Below are 21,708 nucleotides of genomic sequence, written 5' to 3'. Positions count from 1 at the left end.
CTAGCAGAAAAAAAAAAGGGCAAAAATGTTACATTCAATCTGCTTTCCAGTTTTCAGTGCTACCTGCTACAAAACTCTTCTCAAATAATTCCTAAAAACCAATCCCCTCCAGTTCAAAGCACATACCTTAACCTCCTTTCTACAGAGAGGGGCAAAAGCTTGTGGGTACCTACCTTCTTTGTCTGTTCATAAGAAAAGGCAACACTGCTAACTTAATTTTTAATGTCCTAACAGGAAGGGCGGGGGGGGGGGGGGGCAGAAAAGTGAAGACACTCTGTCCCACACTGCCTTATATACACCCAAACCTAACTGTGCAACTGAAACATCAATTAGGAATCCATTAATGTCTCTCATCTACATTATCCATAATAAACCACCACAAAAAAATCCAGTAATGTGACCTGGAAGGAGAAGTCTGAAGACCTATTAAATAACTTACCCATATGAGTACTCTTTTGCCTTTGAGATTTAAGGACCTTTCCTTCACTGTTAGAGACTGGATCTGTTTCTGATGTTCCTTTGAAGTCATGTACTCTGACATCCAAATCATCCATTTTCTGTGTAGTAAGTGCTTCAAGCTGTACTTTTCTGTTCTTGCCTTTCTTACTCTCTGTCTTCTCCTTTTCAGATGACTGAGATTTAGAAACAGGAATTGCAGAGCTATCTTTTTTTGATTGTTTGTTCTTACGGGGTATTGAAAAAGAATTAAAAGGTACACCATCTGATTCATCAATTAAAAATTCACATTCATTTTCTATTTCTATATCTTGATCTTTCTCAGGAGGAGGTAACGGCGGTGACATTGAGGCTGAACACCTAAAGAAAGGAGGGACAAAGTATTCACATCGGTTGGGGGGGGGGGGGGGGGGAATTGACTTTCAATCTTGCAAATCTAGTGGTGACTCCAGAATACCTAAACATGCTACAGGACATTCCTCAGAACAATTATTAAAAAGTTCATAATTCATTGCCATTTAGCTTCCAAAAATAGCACAAGGCCTGCTTCTCCTTGCTTTGGCCTCATATTCATACCTCATTATTTCTCAGATGCTGGATAGTCATCTTCCTGGTTAAATACCAGTCAGCTCCATATCAGCTCTGAAAAAGACTGCTTGATCACTGCTAACTTCAGAATCACATAAGGTTTTCCTAAATCTTCCAACCTTCCTATCAAAACATGTCGGCCTCAATCTGAAACACTATTCAACAGCTACATACTATTTTACTGGCAGACAAAAGCAACAGCACTGTTAAATCCTAACAGCACAAAATTTTGAAACAACTATTCGAAGCCCTTCTCAAGTGGCATTTTTCAGTAATGTTGGACTATCCCAAAATATTCTCCCAGACCATCATTATAGGTAAAAGAACGTTGCTCCAATACTCAGGACTGGGTTATTTTACTAGCAAATTATGTTCCATATTAAGCCTCAAAACAAACCTTTTTCCAAGCATTCCTGTTGCTACAGCTGCTAAGACGACCGAAGAGAGAGACTTCTCTTTCCGTACAGAAGACGTAGCAATATGTACTGTTCCTTGCACAGAAACAACCTGCTCATCTCTCCCAGTCTGAGGTCCTTCCAAATTTTCAACTTCCACGTGGCTCTTCGCTGCAGCAGGATTATTTTGGTCATCAAAATGTAATCTATGTATAAGAAACAGCATTCAAATATGATGCTTTAAATCCTGAGTGCACATTAAAGTATCATGTGGATCGACAGATGCTCTCATTTTCTCCTGCTGACAGTGTCTCATTTCTTATGAATGAGCTTCCATTTGGTAATTTGCTGGAACGCAGGTTAGCGGTACTACTTCCCAGCACAGTAGCAAGTGTCCAAATCAATGAGGCAACATGGGATCATCTTATGACGCTTGATCAAAGTGAGGGCTGCTCAGCAAGACAAATTCCTAATTTTAGGAGAATGTGCTTCAGAAATTGTCAGGCTTCCCAGACCTTAGGTGCACTATCTTCCCAATCTCACTCCATCAATGGGAGTCAGTGGGATCAGCGTCAGTCCCTCTCTATGATCTGCCCCGGAGATTCAGTCCTCCAGGAAAGAACTGTGGCTGGGACCACTGGCCACTATTACACCTGGGCTTCAAGTTTTCCAAAGAGGAGATAATGATCACAACTAAAGTTGTTCTACTTTGTATAAAACATTTGTATATTCAGAGCAAGAGGAACAATGACTGCTCATCTCTGCTTTAACAAATTTTTTGTTAACTTTTAAGGTCAACACTGTCAATAGGATTCACTGAATAAGTCTAGACTGAGAAGCTGATAATTTAGAGCACTTTCCTGAAAAAAAAGTAGTTCAAATCTATTCTAATAGGCTTCCTGCACTTGGGTACTGCACGTTTGGGAATCAACCCTTATCACCAGAATCATAGAATAAATCATAGAATGGTTTGCATTGGAAGGGACCTTAAAGATCATCTAGTTCCAACCCCCCTGCTATGGGCAGGGACACCAGGGATGGGGTATCCACAACCTCTGTGCGCAACCTGTTCCAGTGCCTCACTACCCTCGCAGTGAAGAACTTCTTCCTTACACCTAATCTGAATATACCCTCTTTCAGTTCAAAGCCATTACCCCTTGTCCTATCACTACATCCCCTTGTAAAAAGTCCCTCCCTGGCTTTCTTATAGGCCCCCTTTAGGTACTGGAAGGATGCCACAAGGTCTCTACCAGAGCCTTCTCTTCTCCAGGCTGAACATTCCATCAGGGCTTTAGCTTTCCTAACCTGATCCCTGGCTGCTCGAACAATTTCTCTGTATTCCTCCCAGGCTACCTGTCCTTGCTTCCACCCTCTGTAGGCTTCCCTTTTGTGTGAGTTTGTCCAGGAGCTCCTTGTTCATCCATGCAGACCTCCTGGCATTTTTGCCTGACTTCCTCTTTGTTGGAATGCATTGCTCCTGAGCTTGGAGGAGGGGTTCCTTGAATATTAACCAGCTTTTTTGTGGCCCCTCTTCCCTCCAGGGCTTTATCCTATGGTACTCTACTAAGCAGATCCCTGAAGAGGCCAAAGTCTGCTCTCCTGGTCATAGAATCATTTAGGTTGGAAAAGACACTTAAGATCGAGTCCAACCATCAACCATGCCCACTAAACCACATCCTGAAGTGCCCTGTCTACACATTTTTTGAATACCTCCAGGGATGGTGACTCCACCACTTCCCTCGGCAGCCTGTTCCAATGCCTGACAACCCTTTCAGTAAAGAAATTTTGCCTAATATCCAATCTAAACCTCCCCTGCCACAACTTGAGGCCATTTCCTCTCATCCTATCTCCAGCCACCTGACAGAAGAGACCAGCACCCACCTCACTACAACCTCCTTTCAGGTAGTTGTAGAGAGCAACAAGGTTTCCCCTCAGCCTTCTTTTCTCCAGACTAAACAACCCCAGTTCCCTCAGCCGCTCCTCATAAGACTGTGCTCCAGACCCCAAGTCCAGGGTAGCAAGCTTGCTGTGTACCCTCCTCTCTGCCTAAAGGATCTTGAACTCCACCATTTCATGGTCGCTGCAGCAAAGGCTGCCCTTGAGCTTCATATTCCCCACCAGCCCCTCCTTGTTGGCGAGAACAAGGTCCAGCATAGCACCTCTCCTTGTTGGCTTCTCTATCACTTGGAGAAGTAAGTTGTCACCAACGCATTCCAGGAACCTCCTGGACTGTTTATGCCCTGCTGTGTTGTCCTTCCAACAGTTATGGGGGTGGATGAAGTCCCCCATGAGGACCAGGGCTTGTGAATGTGAGGCTGCTCCTACCTGTCTATGGAGGGCCTCATCTGCTTGGTCTTCCTAGTCAGGTGGCTTGTAGCAGACTCCCACTATGTCATCTGTCCCTGCCCTCCCTTTAATCCTGACCCATAAGCTCTCCGTTGGCTCTTCATCCATTCCCAGGCAGAGCTCCATGCACTCCAGCTGGTCACTGACATCAAGGGCAACACTCCCTTCTCATCTCCCCTGCCTGTCCTTCCTATATCCTTCCATTCCAACACTCCAGTCATAGGAGCCATCCCACCACATCTCTGTGATGCCAATAAGATCATAGCCCTGCAGGCATGCACACATCTCTAACTCCTCTTGTTTATTCCCTGTGCTACATGCATTTGCATAGAGGCATTTAAGCTGGGCCCCCAATAAAGCTGACTTACTGGCTGGAGTGGCTGGAATTCCTCTGTGCTGCTCTTCAGGGGCTCTCCTGCTGACCTGTGATCCCTCTCCAGGCTCTGGGCATCTAGTGCTGGCACTGGCATCAAAGTGATAGCAGTGGGATGGACTGAGGTTCCACTCCCCCAGCAACTTTAGTTTAAAGCCCTCTTCACCAGCTTGGCAAGCCTATGACCAAAGATGCTCCTCCCGTTCTCTGACAGATGAGCCCCATCAGCCCCCAGCAGACTAGGTTTCTCAAAGCGAGTCCCATGGTCTAAATAGAATATTTAATAAAAAACAGTTTTGCCCTTTCTAAACCCAGATACAGAAATTTTCTGCAAAACTTGGGATTATTTTTTATGAGTTCACAATCTAAACTCATAAATGATTGAAACCACTGTGTTAATTTACCATAAGGGGCCTGGGGGGCCGGGGACATGACACCACCACCACCACATTCAGCTCTACTTACATATGCACAGACCTTTTTGCTTCCTCCAGAAGAAGAGGTGATCCAATAGCCCCATAATCATCCTCAGAGTCCAAAGATGCGGCAGGACTTTTGCACAGTGCTTCAACATCTTTTAACATATTATTTGTTTCTCTTTCAGACACAGGAGACTTTGGTTTTTCAGAATCAGCTACGTGATCATGTATTGCAGGCTTCAGAGGTGATTCACGTGACCATCCTGCCATATATATAGTACAGGTTTAATTCTTCTACTCAAAACCTTACAAAATCCCAAAAAATAGTTACCCAAAAAAAACTTAATTCAATAATAGTGCTACCAACCTCTGCTGCTGACTGGTTTTAGTGGTGATGCAGGTAAGGACTCTGCAGAATTACAGGCTCTTTTCACAGAGTTAGTTAACCTTGCCTTTGGCTGTTACAGTTGATAACAAATAATGAGACAAAGTAAAATATTTGATAAAGCAACAGTATTTTGACAGGAATATAAATTTCTACAGAACACAATATAATTTCCTTCCCTTAATTCTTACTCATTTGAAGCACAGTTCTATTTTAACTAAACACTTCAATTTTCTATCACTTAAGACTTTCTAAAACCATGAATTTCAAACAACAGGTAAAACAGTGTGTACAGTAAATACCAATTTGCAGCTTTGAACAGACATCCTGCTAGTGCACAGGCAAGCTATTTACTCTTCTCATTAGAATGAATTCATTTAAACAATTTAATTCACCTTTATTAAGTCAGGCTGAGGTTTTGCAAGAATCACTTTGAGGTTATACGGTATTCTAACATCAGACTGAAGTAAACAAACACCATTATAAAGGATGTCTGTTCTCAACACCACCATTAAGAGAATATCCTATTTTTACAAAAAACTACTAGAATCAAAATATTAAAACTAAATATACAAACTAGATTACTGGCATCATTCTCTCAGCACATTAACAAATCCTTCAACTTGCTTCTACTCTTCAACAAAGTTACAGATGCACAAACTTATAGTACAGATAACTTTATCAGGAGTTGACAAGCTGCTTTTATACAAGAATCATCTTTCAATTTCACTATTCATCAGAAGAACTGTGTCCATGTATCTGGCAAAGTGACAGAAACCAACCCCAGTGGAGTCCAAGACAGCCATACCCACCACCAGTTATGAGGCACCATGCTTCAACCTGAGACCATGAGAAATTTAACTATTCTGTACAAAAAGCTGAAAAAGCTTATATTAGCAAAAACCCAAGAAAATAATCTATTAAATAAATCTAGTTATAGAATATTTACTATTAGAGCACAACAAACTAAGAAAAAAACATTACCAACAACTATTACAGAAAGTTAAATTACAGCCTATATACTAATACAAGTGATATATGGAGCTTATTCATTCAACACTCATACAGAACTAAATCCTACAGAGCTAAACTTGTACCCAAGTGAAACTGTACCCAATGCTACGTTGTGACACTGCCATAACTAACTTACCCTTTCGCTCTGTATTGAAGTCCTCTTCTCATTTCTGACAATAGGAGTTGAGCAACAGGTTGCCCTTGGAGAGCTTATTTCAAGATCACTGCTACAACCTATAAAGAAAAAACTATAAATAAGAGATTCTTGGAATTGTCCAGGTTTCATTTATTTTAACAAGTTGCTACGGCTCATTACGGTCATGTAAATCCAAACAAGAAAGAAACCAGCTACTGGGGAGAAAGTTTACCTTCATAAGACAGCTAAGACACAGTTTTAAGCGTCTGGGATTGGGGTGCTTTTAAAGACCGTGAAAAAGACTTTATTTTTATCCATTTTATCTCTATTTTTTATTTCTATTTATTTACCACTAAATATAATACGAGGAGGAAATGATTTTTTTTTTTCTTTAACCAGCAAATTAAGCAAAACACCAAATAAAAGCTTACTTTCGAAACAATCCTGTATGACTGTCAGTACATTTTGACCTGGCTGTACATCAATCTTATTTCTAGAAAAAAAAGGGGAAAAAATATTTAAATCAAAAATACTAAATGTTCCTATCCCAGCAATATAAAAGTAGTAAAGTTCTTAATATTTTAAATTATTTCCACTAGTCCCAACTTCAATATATTTTACCTACCATTTCCATGCAGAGATATCTGCAAAAAAACTTGTCTAAATAAGGATTCAGGAGAAAAAGCCCCACTATCACAGAATATGATGAGATTGAAAAAATCTCTTTACATAAAAGAAAACATACAACTACTACAACAGTTCTCAGGTAAAATAGCTTTGGGATGAATAGAGATTCTTGCTTGAAATAAATACATTTTTAAAAAATCAGCCCTCAAGTAATGTTGCCTGCACAGTGATCCAGTCTCAGCAGGGCCAGAAATTAAATGTATAAGCTGCACACCTATCCCTTCATACAAGTATTCAACCCTCTGCTTCTCTTTCTACCACTTATCCACAGTTATTCTGTGCTTCTACAAAAGTTTTAGCAGCAAGAATTGGCTTGAGGTATCAAATTTGTAAGCAAGCAAACGGCTCAGCTGCTTGGATTACTACTTCAAACCTCCCCAGGACAAATGAAAATGGCAGAAGTGATCCACTAGCCAGACCACGTTGATCAAAACCAAGATAACAAGGGAAAAGCCATGGAGTATTTCTCCCATAATGATTATTATATGCCTTTAAAAACAGATATTTTGGTAGATTTGGCAAGCTCATGAAATGCATGTCTAAAAATGGATTCCAGTAACAAAAAGCTCACAGACTACTAACATGCCTTTAAAGAAAGCTACAGCACTGCCAATACTCAAACTCACCTCTAACATTTACCAGCAAGGGCAAAATAAGCTAGAACTCTGCATGGGCTTCATTTCTCTACGTCTCGAAAGGCAAAATGTTTGCACAGACTACTGCTTCTGTGCTCAGGTAGCCTAGTTAGCGGTAGCTTAGGTATAGCTACACCACAGTTCTGCTGCCTCAGCAGAGGAATTCAAAGGAAATCCTTGGTGCTTTGTCACAGCCCCCCACGCCCTGCACAATTTGCTCCCCCCACTGCTAAGAAATACAAGAAGTTTGGGAAACATCATATGATCAGTTTAATAAGATACACCCAATAGCTCTGACATTAAGCTCTCGGACAAAAATCAACATAAGTTTTCCAAACAATCGTATTTGAGAATAAAATTTTAAATGTAAATTACCCTCCTCCATGGCAGAATCTTGCTCTGTAGTCTTTTTTAAAATGATTCTGTGAAGAAATAAGAATCAATTTTTACTAAGCACTCGTAACACTCGACAGAAAAAACAAATAAGCGACCAACCTCCTGTTTCTCGTGTAAGCAAGTCTCGAGGATTCTCGATCCATCTGAAACTAGTGGGAGTTACTGCAGCCCTGTTTTTCTTAGAATGCCAACCCCTGTGACAACTGCCAGAAATTCAGCTTTCCTCAAGAATCGTCAAGCATCTGTTGCATTTAAAGTCAGAGAGACTTGCAAGAAATTTACACGACAGAAATCAGAGAACCTAAGGATTTGGTTAACATTTCTGTGATGACTATAGATACAATCTTTGAAGTAAGGAGAATGAATGAACTACCACAAAGCAAGCTAGGACGTAACCTTATGACACATCTGCTGCTCTGAGAACTGCTCACATGGAGATTCTTACCCTGTGTTTATCACAGGCAAGACCTCATTGACAGGCAGTGAGAGGACATCAGCTGTTCCATAGTAAAACTCTCAATTAACTCCCAGCACTTCTTCATATACTTGAACCCTGAGTATAATCAAAGTCATTCGAATAGCAGACATGACTCCAGTCATCTATTAGCACAACTACAGTAGTAATAATTCAAACGACAGTATATTATCAGCGTTACTTTCCAGGCCAACAAATGAAATACAGCCTACTGAGCTGAGAACAGACAAAGACTGTAGAGGATAAAAACAGGAAGGGCAAGTCAAGAAAAAATGAAGAGCTAAGCAGAGTGCAGTTTTTCACCAATGTGACAAGAAAATGTCTCAAAAAAATTCTACCTGTTTAGCTGAAAAACAATTATGACCTCTTCTTCATTTGTGTAAACTGGAAAGCGTATGTGCAGTATGGAGATTATCTAGTCCTAATACAAAAGAATTCAGCGCATTTTTCCTAAGTTTGCCATACTGACATTACTTTGTACTTCTTTGTGATTCCTCTTTGAATATTACTTCTGGTAATTAAAATAACCAAAACCACTTAACGATTTATTGCACTGCAAATTTTCAACATCAACTTAAAATGGCAGGAAGAAGCTCTAGGTCGCACGGGAAAACGACTGACCAAAAGTCATCACTTCAGAAACAGTGCAGAGCCATACTCCACAGCAACTCAGTCTCTCACGCTTAAACTTCTTCCGCTTGCAGCAGAGCGCAGTACAATCAACTGACAAGCAACCTTTCGTATAAGAAAATTAAAAATTCCAGCAACGGATCTAGAAGAACTTCTAACAGTTTATTGTTATGTTCATACCCCACTACACATAATGAGCTTTTAAAACTTACACTCCCCGTGTACCGCTGACAGAGGACGGTAGAAAGAAGAATAGTATGTCTCTAGCATGTCTAGACAAGAGTCGCTGGTTCTTCACACGCTAACCGGTGAAAGGAAGGACTCCAGAGACGAGCGACAGGCGCAGTTGCAGGCAGCCTAAGGGAAACGGGGGTCCCAACAGACAAGCCCTCAGAGCAGAAGTGCTTGTGCCAGCAACCGGCGCCAAGAGGGAGGAGGGCAGAGCACTAACACCCGCCCCGCTTTTCTCGGGGGGAAGCGGGGAACGCGCAGAGCCTCACCGCGCCCTCAGGGTCGAAAGGACGGGCCCGCCCCTCAGGAGCGCAGTGAGGAGAAGGCCGCGCCGCGACTGTTACGGAAGGGAACGGCCACTGCCCCCCACAGCCCCCCCCCCCCCCGCCGCCGCTTCGCGCTTTCTCACCAAAGCCTCCGCCATCCCAGGCCGCCGCGACGAGGCCGAAAACACCGCGGCCGCGGGACCCGGCCGAGCCATCGCCCCCGCGCACCTCCCGCCGCTTTCAAACTTCGGGCGCCTTCCCGCTGCGCACGGGCAGCGCACCGGCCACGCCCCCCCCCCCCCCCCCCCGCCATTGGTCGGCGGCCGCCGCGCGCCAGCGAGGGAGGTTGCTTCGGATCGCGCGAACGCGGCGGGCCGTTGTCGCGCCTGCGCAAGAGGCAGCGGCTCCCCGCCCCCCCTCGCCGCTTCACGCCTCAGAGGACCTTTCCTTCCCTGAGAGGCGGAGGGCGGTAGTGCTGTTCTTTTTTTTTGCCTCATGAGAAACGCCAGTTCAAATCGTCGCTTTTCTAAACGCCACACCTACAGTCACTACAGCGGGTTGCAATTTTTTTCTTTAAAACATTAGAATCATAGAATCATTTAGGCTGGAAAAGACCTTTAAGATCAACAAGTCTAACTGTAAACCTAACACTGCCAAGTCCACCACTAAATCATGGCCTTAAGTGCCACATCTACATGTCTTTTAAATACCTCCAGGGGTGGTGATTCAAAACGCTTCCCTGGGCAGCCTGTTCCAATGCCTGACAACCCCTTCAGTGAAGAAATTTTTCCTAATATCCAATCTAAACCTCCCCTGGAGCAACTTGAGGCCGTTTCTTCTTGTCCTATCACTTGTCACTTGGGAGAAGAGACTGACACCCACCTCACTACAACCTCCTTTCAGGTAGTTGTAGAGAGCGATAAGGTCTCCCCTCAGCCTCCTTTTCTGCAGGCTAAACAACCTGGAGAAGAATTAGTGAAGAACTCAACAATGAGCAAAAACAACTGCTTGAGAACATAACACCACAATATCCACAATATCTTACCGTATCTGCAAAAGACAGCCCAAAAATATGATTTTAAATGACGCTTTTTATCACACACTGGCAGACAGTGGACTAAGTGCTGGTTCGTCATCATCAGCCTTGCAAAGCAAAGGTGCAGGTACCCATGTTCATTAGCTTTTCTGCAACGTTCAACAGCAAAGTCGAATTCTGCCATTTAAGCACAATCAATAGAGAACATGTACAAAAATCTGCAATTTGGCCAAAATCTGAGAACATGTACCTGTCCCCTGCCATTTTTAGAGATGACATGGAGTATTTACTTTCACGTGCAGGGCTGAACTCTTCTACTGCTAGAGTTGGTTGGCAGCTATCTGATCTATCATAGATCACCTTACCAGCTAATTATGTACTTGCCTTACACCAACACACAGCTGAGAAACAGAAAAGGCCATAAAGATGTTCAACAAAAAACAAGCCTTTTTTTTTTCTTTTAAATGATGTTTGCTTTGCATTTAGTAGCCACCAGCATCGAAACACCAAGTCTTGTCATCCCTATTCTTTCTGACCGCTAAGGGGAAGGCCAGCAACTAAGTTAAACATCATGGTTCTGTGAAATTGCTGGGGGTTTCACCCCTCATTTCATCAGGACCAACACTTCATTCCTGAACTACCACTTCCCTTCACAACTTCTTTAAAGGCTTTGGTATATTAGCTCTTTCACAATGAAAGTCGTCTTTCTACATAGAATCATAGAATCGTTTAGGTTGGAAAAGACCTTCAAGATCATCGAGTCCAACTGTCAACCATGCCCACTAAACCATCTCCTGAAGTGCCCTGTCTACATGCTTTTTGAATACCTCCAGGGATGGTGACTCCACCACTTCCCTGGGCAGCTTGTTCCAATGCCTGACAACCCTTTCAGTAAAGAAATTTTGCCTAATATCCAATCTAAACCTCCCCTGCCACAACTTGAGGCCATTTCCTCTCATCCTATCTCCAGCCACCTGACAGAAGAGACCAGCACCCACCTCACTACAACCTCCTTTCAGGTAGTTGCAGAGAGCGATAAGCTCTCCCCTCAGCCTCCTTTTCTCCAGGCTAAACAACCCCAGTTCCCTCAGCCGCTCCTCATAAGACTTGTGCTCTAGACCCTTCACCAGCTTCGTTGCCCTTCTCTGGACATGCTCCAGCACCTCAATGTCTTTCCTGTAGTGGGAGGCCCAAAACAGAACACAGTACTCGAGGTGCAGCCTCACCAGTGCCAAGTACAGGGGAACAATCATTTCCCTGCTCCTGCTGGCCACACTACTTCTGATAGAGGCCAGGATGCCGTTGGCCTTCTTGGCCACCTGGGCACACTGCTGGCTCATATTCAGCCGGCTGTCAACCAGCACCCCCAGGTCTTTCTCTGCCGGGCAGCTTTCCAGCCACTCTTCCCCAAGCCTGTAGCGCTGCATCGAGTTGTTTTGACTGAAGTGCAGGACCCAGCACTGAGCCTTGTTGAACCTCATACAGTTGGCCTCAGCCCATTGATCCAGCCTGTCCAGATCCCTCTGTAGAGCCTTCCTACCCTCGAGCAGATCAACATTCCCGCCCAACTTGGTGTCATCTGCAAACTTACTGAGGGTGCACTCAATCCCCTTGTCCAGATCATTAATAAAGATATTAAACAGAACTGGCTCCAATACTGAGCCCTGGGGAACACCACTTGTGACCCACCACCAGCTGGATTTGAGTCCATTCACCACAACCCTTTGGGCTCATCCAGCCAGCCAGTTTTTTACCCAGCAAAGACCACACTTGTCGAAGCCATGAGCCACCAGCTTCTCAAGGAGTATGCTGTGAGAGATGGTGTCAAAGGCCTTACTGAAGTCCAGGTAGACAACATCCACAGCCTCTCCCTCATCCACTAGGCAGGTCACCTGGTCATAGGAGGAGATCAGGTTGGTCAACCAGGACCTGCCTTTCATGAACCCATGCTGGCTGGGCCTGATCCCCTGGTTGTCCTGCACATGCCATGTGAGTGCACTCAAGATGAACTGCTCCATAATCTTCCCAGGTACCGAGGTCAGGCTGACAGGCCTGTAGTTCCCCGGATCCTCCCTCCAACCCTTCTTGTAAAGGGGCGTCACATTGGCAAGCCTCCAGTCATCTGAGACCTCCCCTGTTGACCAGGATTGCTGATAAATGATGAAGAGTGGCTTGGCAAGCTCCTCCACCAGCTCCCTCAGTACTCTTGGATGGATCCCATCTGGTCCCATAGACTTGTGAATGTCCAGGCAGCATAGCAGGTCATTAACTATTTCCTCCTGAATTATGGGGGGTATATACTGCTCTCCATCCCTGTCTTCCAGCGCAGGGGGCTGAGTACCCAGAGGATAACTGGTCTCACTATTAAAGACTGAGGCAAAGAAGGCATTAAGTATCTCAGCCTTTTCCTCATCTTTGGTGGCAATGTTCCCCTCTGCATCCAATAAAGGATGCACGTTGTGAAGTTGATTTATCCTTGCCAGTTATAAACAATCATAGCAGATTTATTTTCAATATTCCTTTTAGGGTCCTGTAATCCCCCTAGCCATTTGCTAAAGAAAGTTCAACTCTGATAGTCTCAAAGTTAATCCATGTTCCCAATGAAAAATTTAAATATTATTTCAGAGGCAGTTAAAAGCAATCTCCTCCCTGGCAGCGGCCCATGAAAAGTCCAGTGCTGTATGCCATAAAAAGCAGGCTTTTCCACCAAGACCTCCAGGTGACACCCATCACAGTAATGATGCACTTTTGTACCAGCATGCTCATCTTTTGAATGTCTCTCCTTGAGCAAACCCGAGGAGCGCACTCTAAAGGAAAAGATCCTTTTAATCCATTCAGTCTGCTTCCCCCAATGATCATACACCACACAAAGAGTCGTTGGTGTGCGCTGACCTAAAAGCAAGTACACAGACTTCCTCTTTGAGGTGCTGCTTTTTCCCCCCTCTCAGCAGGGTGAGTTTCCTGGCTGAGGCTGATACAGAGCAGACTGAGAACAACGGGAGTGGGGGGGGGGGAGAGCACAGCAACCCAAAGGATGCTGAGAGGCATTAGAGAACACCCTGAGGAAATTCCTCAGCCAGCCCCCCGGTGGATCTTCCAGGAGAGGCAGAGCATCACCGGTCTGCCTTTGTACTTCCAAGGTTACCTGTCTGTCCGGCACAAAAAATGCCAGGTAAGAAAGTGGATGTGTTGAAATATTTCTTCAAAAATGTATTGCTGGGAGCTACAGGTTTATGGGGGGGAGATGTTTCTCAGCACTGGCTGACACAAATGGTTGCACTGAAACAATGATATCTAGTTATTTCTGTTCATATTACTTGGACAGGGGGAAGTAAAATAAATTATGTAAGGTAACCATCAATATCTCCAGAATTCCATTATAATTTACTATTACCTACTGAAATGTGGATTGAGTTTGATTGATTTCATAGCTACCACCATGGTGAAAAGCTAATGCAATATTTTTAATACCAAGAGCAAAGTTTGACACGGTTATATTGCTGTGATGCATCCTCCATTTACTGGAGAACAGTATCCATCCCAAAGTCTTCAGTGACATGCCACCTGAGGTATATGTGAGATTCTCTACATCTTTTTTATTCTTATTAGTAAGGGCTGATGATTTAACATACGTGGACTAATGGAAAATAAGAGTGGAGGTTTTTTGACCTAAAATAACTATTTAAGACGCAAATCTGTAAACGCCTACATGCTTGTGTATGTCACAATAGCATGTATGTTCAGAGCACGTACCTAGTTAAGCTGATTGCCCTTTCTTAGCACTTGATAATGACAGTCCCTGTACTGAGGGTTACAAAGTAATTTTTACCCTACCTACGCTCACATCTCTGTAGATGGAGAAGCACAGACAGAGTAGAGAAAATGAGAGTCACGCAGTGCTAAAAGACCAAAATAGCATAGTGGTTCACAAACACAGGATCAACCAGGTACCACAGAAAACAGGAACTCCAAGAAACAAAAAAGTAGACTAATAATTTTACTATTAATTCTTCTGCAGCACTAGAAATTATTAATACATTACTTCGTTGTATCTAGCAGGAGAACAGCTGCAAGCTTAATAAAGCTCCCTGTTGCGTTCCTTTATTTATACCCTTTTACGTAAAACCTTTTTTTCCCCCTGAACAATCCTTCCTTCTGAAATTCAGTAACTACCATACTGGAATAACAAAACCTAACAGGGCAAAGCAATAATACACAGCCGATCTGAAGAGACTTATATGGGACTTATGAGGTGTATTATCACTTTTGAGAGACCAGACACCCAAGAGAAAAACATACTCCTGGCTATATCAAGTACTCCTCAGCAACTACTATTACTACATTTCCATAGAGCAGAAAGCCCAGTTCATAAGGTGCAGTTCAAAAATTTCCCATGACATCCAGGCCCATACCACAGCAAGTATTCACAGCCTTCATTAACTTTGCCAACGACAGATAGTTTAACAAGGACATTCACCTTTACACAACACTGCAGTGCTCAGAGGTTGGGGTCCAGAGGCTGAATGCTATAGAAATTTTACACTAGTAATTTGACAGAAACCACCAGAAAGACTAGTTAGGAGCTAGCAGGGTAAAGAGCAAGGATCACCTACAGGATAGTCTAGGGAATGTTGCTCACTGTAATTTGTATGACCTGTCAGACTTCACAAATTATTACTTTTCCCAGTTTTTGTGACTGTGTTTTAAACCCCCGCCTCAAAAAAACCCCACAAAACCAAGAACCAAACAAAAACAACCACCCCCCCCCAAACCAAACAACAAACACAAAACAGGTAAGTAAACCGAAAACTGAACAGTTTCTGTTTTACAGAAGTTGCTTTCCCAATTGAGTGTCCCATAACCACTATAGTTCTCAGGGTATCAGGGGCACATGAAAACAGAAAAACTTTTCCCGTCACTCTGGCATGACTGATTAGGGAACAGTTAGAAGAGGTGGACAATTGTACTTGCCACAGTCATAACTTAAAGACAAAGCACGTAAAATACCACTTCAAATGTAAGAAGTCCAGTTAATAGGTCAGACTACCATCAAGCTCCATGATCTTCTCCCTATAGCAAGTAAACTGGCAGGATCAAAATTCAATGCAAGTAGGCACTTCAAGAGAATGGTGTTCAGAAGATTGGAGTCTTTACACATGTTCATCTTGCACTATTTTCCACTTGTATGCCTTTTAGGGAGAGCAAGATTCTAAAGTGCCATTTAAAATATATTTGACTTCCATTACATACCTCCTTTAAATTGTTTTGACAAACCGTTGACAAATGTTTAAAGCATTTAAAATTAGTTAAAAGTTTTCTAGGTTCATGCTGGATTAGGATACTAGAAAATAAAGCCTAGAGCCCATATATCTTTTTGCCTGTAAAGAATTACTTACTGAATTTTTTTTGTATAAACTGCCTGCAAAATACATACTTGCTCTTTAATGATCTTTAAAATACTGAAAACTAACATGTGATGACACAGTTTTTCCTTAGCAGTTCTTTCACTTTCAGCATTTTGTCAGAACTGAAAAGATTGTGTTCACAAACTGACACTTCCTCCTTTCCAACAGGAATTTAGAGTGTATTGGACAGAACTCAGAGGAACTATGCTCTTCCTTTATGATGATAAGAAAGCTCCAACAGTGAGTCATGTCCTGTCTATGTAACTACCCATCTGATTAAGTGCATCAATTATGTTCATCAAGTAATCCTTACGTACTCCCGACACCTCTCAGTACCCTTTCCTCTCTCATCTGCATAGTCCAAAAAATAGTACTGAACATTGTAACAGAAAGGCTGAGATAAAAAAAAAAACCAGTGTGAAACAAGCTATAGCATATTAGTTTGCCTCATCAAAACAAAAAAGGAGCATTTTTTTGGCACCTGAGCTACAAATGTATCCATATTGCTCCATAATTTTACCAAGTCCTTCTTCCTCAGCTGTACACAAGGGTAAAATTATTGTGGTGTGTAACATGACTTTCCTTTATGCAGCTGAGGAGAAAGTCCTTGGTATCATTATGGTGTACTCTGGCTGAGGGTTTAGTTGGAGTCACAAAGCAAATACTCAGGGAGGTCTCCTGGATTTCATCTGTTTGTGATTATGAAGATTAGGATGGGAAAAATCCAGCAAGTACGTTGTTGGTGGGAAGAGCTTCTGTAAGCAGAAGCAAAGGACTGAGCTTTGGCTCGTATGTCAGTTAACCCAAGTTCTAGCAAAAAAAAAAAAAAGTTTCAATCTATTTTCTTCTAAACAAATTCCTTTGGAGAGCAGCTAGATTTTTTGTGAAAATTACAACTTGTGCTATTTCTCTTTTCCCCCCTCCTTAGTACTCACATAAATTAGATATATCAACTTTGACTTCAGCAACCAATGTTTATCCAGATGAAAACGGCTCTGGACAGTTCATCCTGATGCTGTCAAATGAGGAAGTAGAACTGAAGGTAAAAAGAGGAAGACTGTGATTTGTAAGCCTCTCAATACTTTACTCTATCTTATACAGATACTCAGAGCTCCATTTTAGTGTGGGAGTAGAGCTGCCGTCTTGACATCTAAGCAAGCGTACCGCCTGCAGCCAGGCGGCACCAAAAGGCAGGCAGAAAGGGAGGTAGGGCAAAGGAACTTAACACCAGGGAAACCGCCCCTCGAGCCATCAAAAGTTTTTCTCAGGAGTACCTGGGAGTATGAAACGAGCAGAATTGCACAAGAAAATACACAAGAGAAACTGGGAAGTATCACACTGACAGGCCCATGTCACCTGTAAAACCAAGAAGGGGATAAAGTATCGGAACACCACACCATTCAGAAGCCATACAGACTGTAGTGCTCAGGAACTACCTACCTAGGTTTTATACTTGAGACTCACCTATCTCCTTAGCACGGCCTTCTCCTTGGATCCACATAACCTTCTCCTTTTACTCCAAAAGAGCATATGAATTTTTTTACCTTCCCACCTCTGTCCTCTCCCTCTAATTGAACATGAAGTACTGGGGAAGTGCAGGGTTTCAGTGTGTTGTAGCTTGGCAGGGAGCTCATTTCCAGGCATGACACTTCTAAAAGGGTGGGAGTTATTTGAGGCTTCTACATGAAATATACTTCTTTTTTGTTGCTGTAGTCGTTCTTACACCATCATTTTCTGTTCTCTCAGGCTAATGACTGTGAATGTGGGAAAGAATGGAAGGGTTTTATTCTCACTGTAACAAAGGTATGGAAGAGTTTTATATCTCACTTCATGTCAAAAGTGTATGTAAGGGGTTTTGTCTTCATGCATGCCAGAAGTTGGCTTCCACAGGCACAAAGCCTTGATTCTAAGGTGTTTGCACACACTAAACTGTTGAGGGGTTTTGTTGTTTTGCTGCTTCTTTTTTTTTTTTTTCCTGAGGAGAGCAAAATTCAGGCTGATTTAACCCCAGTTCATCGGCAATACACACTCTGCCATGGTATCTAGTCAGACACAGTTCCCAAACCACTGTCTGCTGTCCAGGAAGGAAAAGACTTCTAGCACAAGTCCATCCCCTGCAGTTGTGAAAAAGGGAGCCTGCTCCGAGACAACTCTCTAGGTCTTTAACATGGGATAAAGACATAACCAAAGAAGTGGCCAAACTGCACACTTCGGAGAACCCCTCAGCCCTGTGTTTTATTCTACTATTCTTCTTAGCTAAATGCATTTTGAAAATAGCAAGACCCTCTTTGATAATGACCAGTGGAAAAATAAATGAAGTTTGTTCACAAATGACACTGGCCTAGCTGAATAACTTAAAAAGCTGAGGATGGCTGAAACAGGTTAACTTACATTTAGACAGTCTTTCGCAGTATAGCGACTACAAAATACCATTGTGGATTCTTACATCATTTCCACTTCCGTCAATGCACACCTTTTCTAAATCAGGACACAGATATCCTGATTTCACTATTCTAATAAAAAACACATGTGCAACATTTTATCCAAAGCAGAGGCATATCCAAACCTTCTGGATTATCACAGCTGCTTAAACCAAGCAGGTAAGAAAGATTTCTGCACAGTTGCGCTCAGAGATTAGTTATGATGCACACACAGAAGCGATTCCTCACAATGTTTGTCCACTCTCTCATTTTCTTTTCAATTACGCTGTTCATTTTCAGCTGTCTGTTCCACCAGATGAGTCATTACTACCTGGGCAAGTTACAAGAATGCATGAAGTGCTAGAGAAGGAAAAGAAAAGAAGGATTATGCTTAACAACTGTTCCAGCGCATCCTTGAACAGCAAAAGCCCTCCCAGCAGTACATTGACCACTATGCCAGCGTAAGCTCTCACTGAACTATGCAAACCCCAACCTGACTAAAGAGCCTTCCCTTCTTCTTTCAAAGTATTATTTCCATGCAGAGGTTCAAAATTCAGCTGTTGCACAAGGTTTTTATAATATTAAATGAACAAAATCTACCTTAAGACCTTTATAGGGATTTCCTAAGGGAAAGATTATTCCTGCAGCTTTCCTACATGCCTTTTGTTCTGAAAAGGCTGCATGCAGCATATTGCTATGCTTAAAAAACTTTTCAGAAAGCCACACATTGGGCTGCTGTATATGCCCTTCTGAGAAAATGCTGATTACCATTGAGAAATTCAAGGTAAATCCAGGTTACACTTCTCACATTCTTTCCAAGGGTCCAGAAAGCATCATACCTGTACGAAAGCTTCACTTTCTCTCTGAGAAGGCCAAAGCACTGCTGTCCTGAAGTATGCTCTTGTAGTAGCATTAATGAGCAAGAGTCCCTCAGATGTCACGCCTCTTGGCAGCCATGGCTAGTTACCCTGGATAAGCCTAGCATTATGAAGAGGTGTTAGCCTGGTAGACCACGTCTCTTCATGCAGCTCAGAATGATGTGGCCTTGCTAGTGTAACTCACATTCATGCCGTTTCTCTCCTCCCTTCTATGAAGGTGTTTCTATGCAGTGTCTTGGCAAAAAGCAACAGAGATGTTAGAAAAGAACCCTTCATGTGGGAATTTAATCCTGCGTCCCAGCAGCGACAGCAAGAACTACGCAATCACTATCCGACACGAGCTGGAGTAGGTTGATTCCACGGTATATTTTCTCAGTCTTAACTAGTATGCACTGTATTAAAAACTGAATTCTTAATACCCAGAGTTGACAAGTGAAACACATGCCTTGCCTTCAGGCTATTTTGATAAAGGAAAATGAGGCAGCAGGGGCAGGCCTGAGACCGATTTCTTGGTTCTCTCCTCCTCCAAAGCCAGTTAGATTAACAAAGAAGCAATAAAGATCAGCCAGCAAAAGTCCATTTCCTTGTGTAAATGGGCTTCCCCTGTTTGCCGTGAGACCCTACTCAGTTTAAGAAATCATCACACAGAATGAAAATGGAACAAGCTGCACCCCTTTGTAAAATGAACAACAAAAAATGAGACAAGTATTTTCAAACAGTAACTTAATCCAAATACACACACCACACTTCAACTGAATTGCCATGTTTTAGCTTTTGCAGAACTTCAGAACAAGAAGCATCTGAGACACCAGGAATGACATTTGCAGTTCTCAGTGTTTCTAAACTAAAATGGGAAAAAACAAACCCTGCCACACACTTCAGTAAGCTCTGGGGATATTACAAAGCACACCCATTGCTCCTACAGAGGAGTTTATTATGACAACAATACATCAAAAGTATTTCATTTCAGGCAGCATATCAACTTTTATTTTCTTTCAGTGCCCCACGCTTAAAGCACTACAAAGTGATGTCCACAGGAACAAGTTACATTGTCGAATTGGAAAGACAGGTGAGTAAATTCCCTTGTTGAAGATTCTTAAGCAGGTGTTAAGAAGTATCACTTTGCAGAAAATTATAAAAGCCCTAGTAAATTCCTAACTATGATTTGTGAGTCAAAGCAAAGTATGCGGAGAGTTCACCTCTCCTGTTAGTCCAACTAACCTGATCTCAAAGAACAAGTTGGTTTTTTAAGAACTAGAAAAATAGAAAAAAAAACCCCACATCAGCATCTTCTAACAAAAATAAAAATCAAACCACTCACAAAACACCCAAGATTGCTTAATTCTTTTTTTTTCAACTCAGGCTTCAGTACTAAGTATGAAAACTGAGCTCTCATTGCAGCTAGAGGAAGTTCAAAACGTACTCCATGTAACTTTGAGAAATAAAATTACCTTAGTTGAAGTGTGAGCAAGACTGTATGGACCCTGTTATTTGGTTTAAAACAGTTTTCTTCCACTTAAGACATGTTTAACTCATGGCCTGAGAAACATCCTATTGGGTTTGAAAAAGCATCTGCTGTTACACCATCTGCTGAAAAAAGCACCAGCAGTCATTGAAGAGCGTAACAGTGCAGAGAGCAATCTCACTTCTGGTTTGTTTACTCATTTGATGGAAGGGAAGGAGTTATATGTTCAAGGGTCAAAATGTTAACATCAATTGCAGCAGGCTGCCCTAGACCTCACTGCATCCAAATGCTGGCTGTAAATCCAGTACCAGTTGTTTGAGAAATGTTGCTAGGTGTTTCAGCTTGCCAGCACATTTTTGAAAATGTATTCTCAACACAGGTAGCATGTTTTATTTGGTGGTTTTGGTTTTTTTGTTTGTTTGTCTGGGTGTTTTTTGGTTTTGGTGGAACAGGTGACACTCCCAAGCCTTCAGGATGTTATTGATTACTTTGTGACCCAAACTCGAGGGAAACTGAAGCCGTTTGTCATGCAGACACGCACTGCAGAGGACCCAGTGTTCTGAAAGCAAGCTGGTTGCTGAAGGCACACACAGGAATGGTCCTGCTAAAAGAAAGAGGCAGGAGAAGCAGCACAGGAACTCCACACTATTGAAGATAAACAGAAGGCATTCCCCAAGCTCTTTCTCAATTTCTAGAACAGCTCTGTTGGCCCTAAACCAAGAATGTGATACAGCTTCTCCCAGAGAAACTTCCGAGATTTGGGGAGGGCAAGTAACCCCAATTCCTGCAGAAGATTAAATACAGAAAAAGGAAAAAAAAACAGGAGTGGGAAAGAGAGGATGCACTGCCCCTGCAAAATGCAATAGAAAAATATGAAATTAGGCAGACAGTGTTTGTGGGCTCAATTCTGTCACTGGCTCACAATGCAATAAACTTTTAGTGTTAAAAACCCCATTTCTTGTCTACTCACTTGTAACAGTGTCAGTGCCATTTATGACATCCCACAGAGACAGCAGGGACGCCTCACCCCTGCTGGGGCTTTGAGCATTGCCAGAGGTTCAATACAGACCAA

General features: G+C 42.6%; 2 protein-coding genes across 5 annotated transcripts in view; one reads left to right on the top strand and one right to left on the bottom strand.

Moving 5' to 3' along the window:
- The window catches only part of CENPC (centromere protein C), a 30,696-nt gene extending 21,010 nt beyond the window's left edge, over nt 1-9,686 (bottom strand). For 2 of the 4 annotated variants that reach the window (XM_030022443.2, XM_030022453.2), the window contains exons 1-8: nt 9,576-9,686; nt 7,810-7,856; nt 6,544-6,605; nt 6,113-6,210; nt 4,945-5,035; nt 4,624-4,840; nt 1,442-1,645; nt 440-816 (exon numbers count right to left, since the gene is read on the bottom strand). In XM_030022443.2, the coding sequence (XP_029878303.1) occupies nt 440-816; nt 1,442-1,645; nt 4,624-4,840; nt 4,945-5,035; nt 6,113-6,210; nt 6,544-6,605; nt 7,810-7,856; nt 9,576-9,647 (1,168 nt within the window). In that variant the 5' untranslated portion in view covers nt 9,648-9,686. The remainder of the gene's footprint in view (nt 1-439; nt 817-1,441; nt 1,646-4,623; nt 4,841-4,944; nt 5,036-6,112; nt 6,211-6,543; nt 6,606-7,809; nt 7,857-9,575) is intronic. The other 2 variants (XM_030022461.2, XM_030022471.1) reach the window with 2 other exon arrangements.
- A 3,664-nt stretch (nt 9,687-13,350) lies between these two features.
- STAP1 (signal transducing adaptor family member 1) lies at nt 13,351-21,281 on the top strand. The gene is made up of 8 exons (XM_030013295.2): nt 13,351-13,640; nt 16,042-16,113; nt 16,802-16,915; nt 17,620-17,676; nt 18,594-18,754; nt 19,389-19,517; nt 20,171-20,240; nt 21,089-21,281. Exons 1-8 carry the CDS (start codon nt 13,503-13,505, stop codon nt 21,197-21,199), a joined length of 852 nt encoding a protein of 283 aa, XP_029869155.1. The 5' UTR covers nt 13,351-13,502; the 3' UTR covers nt 21,200-21,281.
- The last annotated feature ends 427 nt before the right edge of the window (nt 21,282-21,708 follow it).

This window comes from Aquila chrysaetos, chromosome 1 (assembly GCF_900496995.4).
Source record: "Aquila chrysaetos chrysaetos chromosome 1, bAquChr1.4, whole genome shotgun sequence".
Lineage (NCBI taxonomy): Eukaryota > Metazoa > Chordata > Aves > Accipitriformes > Accipitridae > Aquila > Aquila chrysaetos.
Note: the sequence above shows the minus strand (reverse complement) of the source record. Positions and strands in the feature narration are given on the sequence as shown.

Bases quoted from the DNA above. Each gene is read 5' to 3' on its own strand.
- STAP1 (XM_030013295.2), top strand. From the start codon at position 13,503: ATGCTGAGAGGCATTAGAGAACACCCTGAGGAAATTCCTCAGCCAGCC. The intron at 17,677-18,593 runs GTATGGAAGAGT...GTTCATTTTCAG, and splicing joins TTATTCTCACTGTAACAAAG to CTGTCTGTTCCACCAGATGA. The intron at 19,518-20,170 runs GTAGGTTGATTC...ATTTTCTTTCAG, and splicing joins ACTATCCGACACGAGCTGGA to TGCCCCACGCTTAAAGCACT.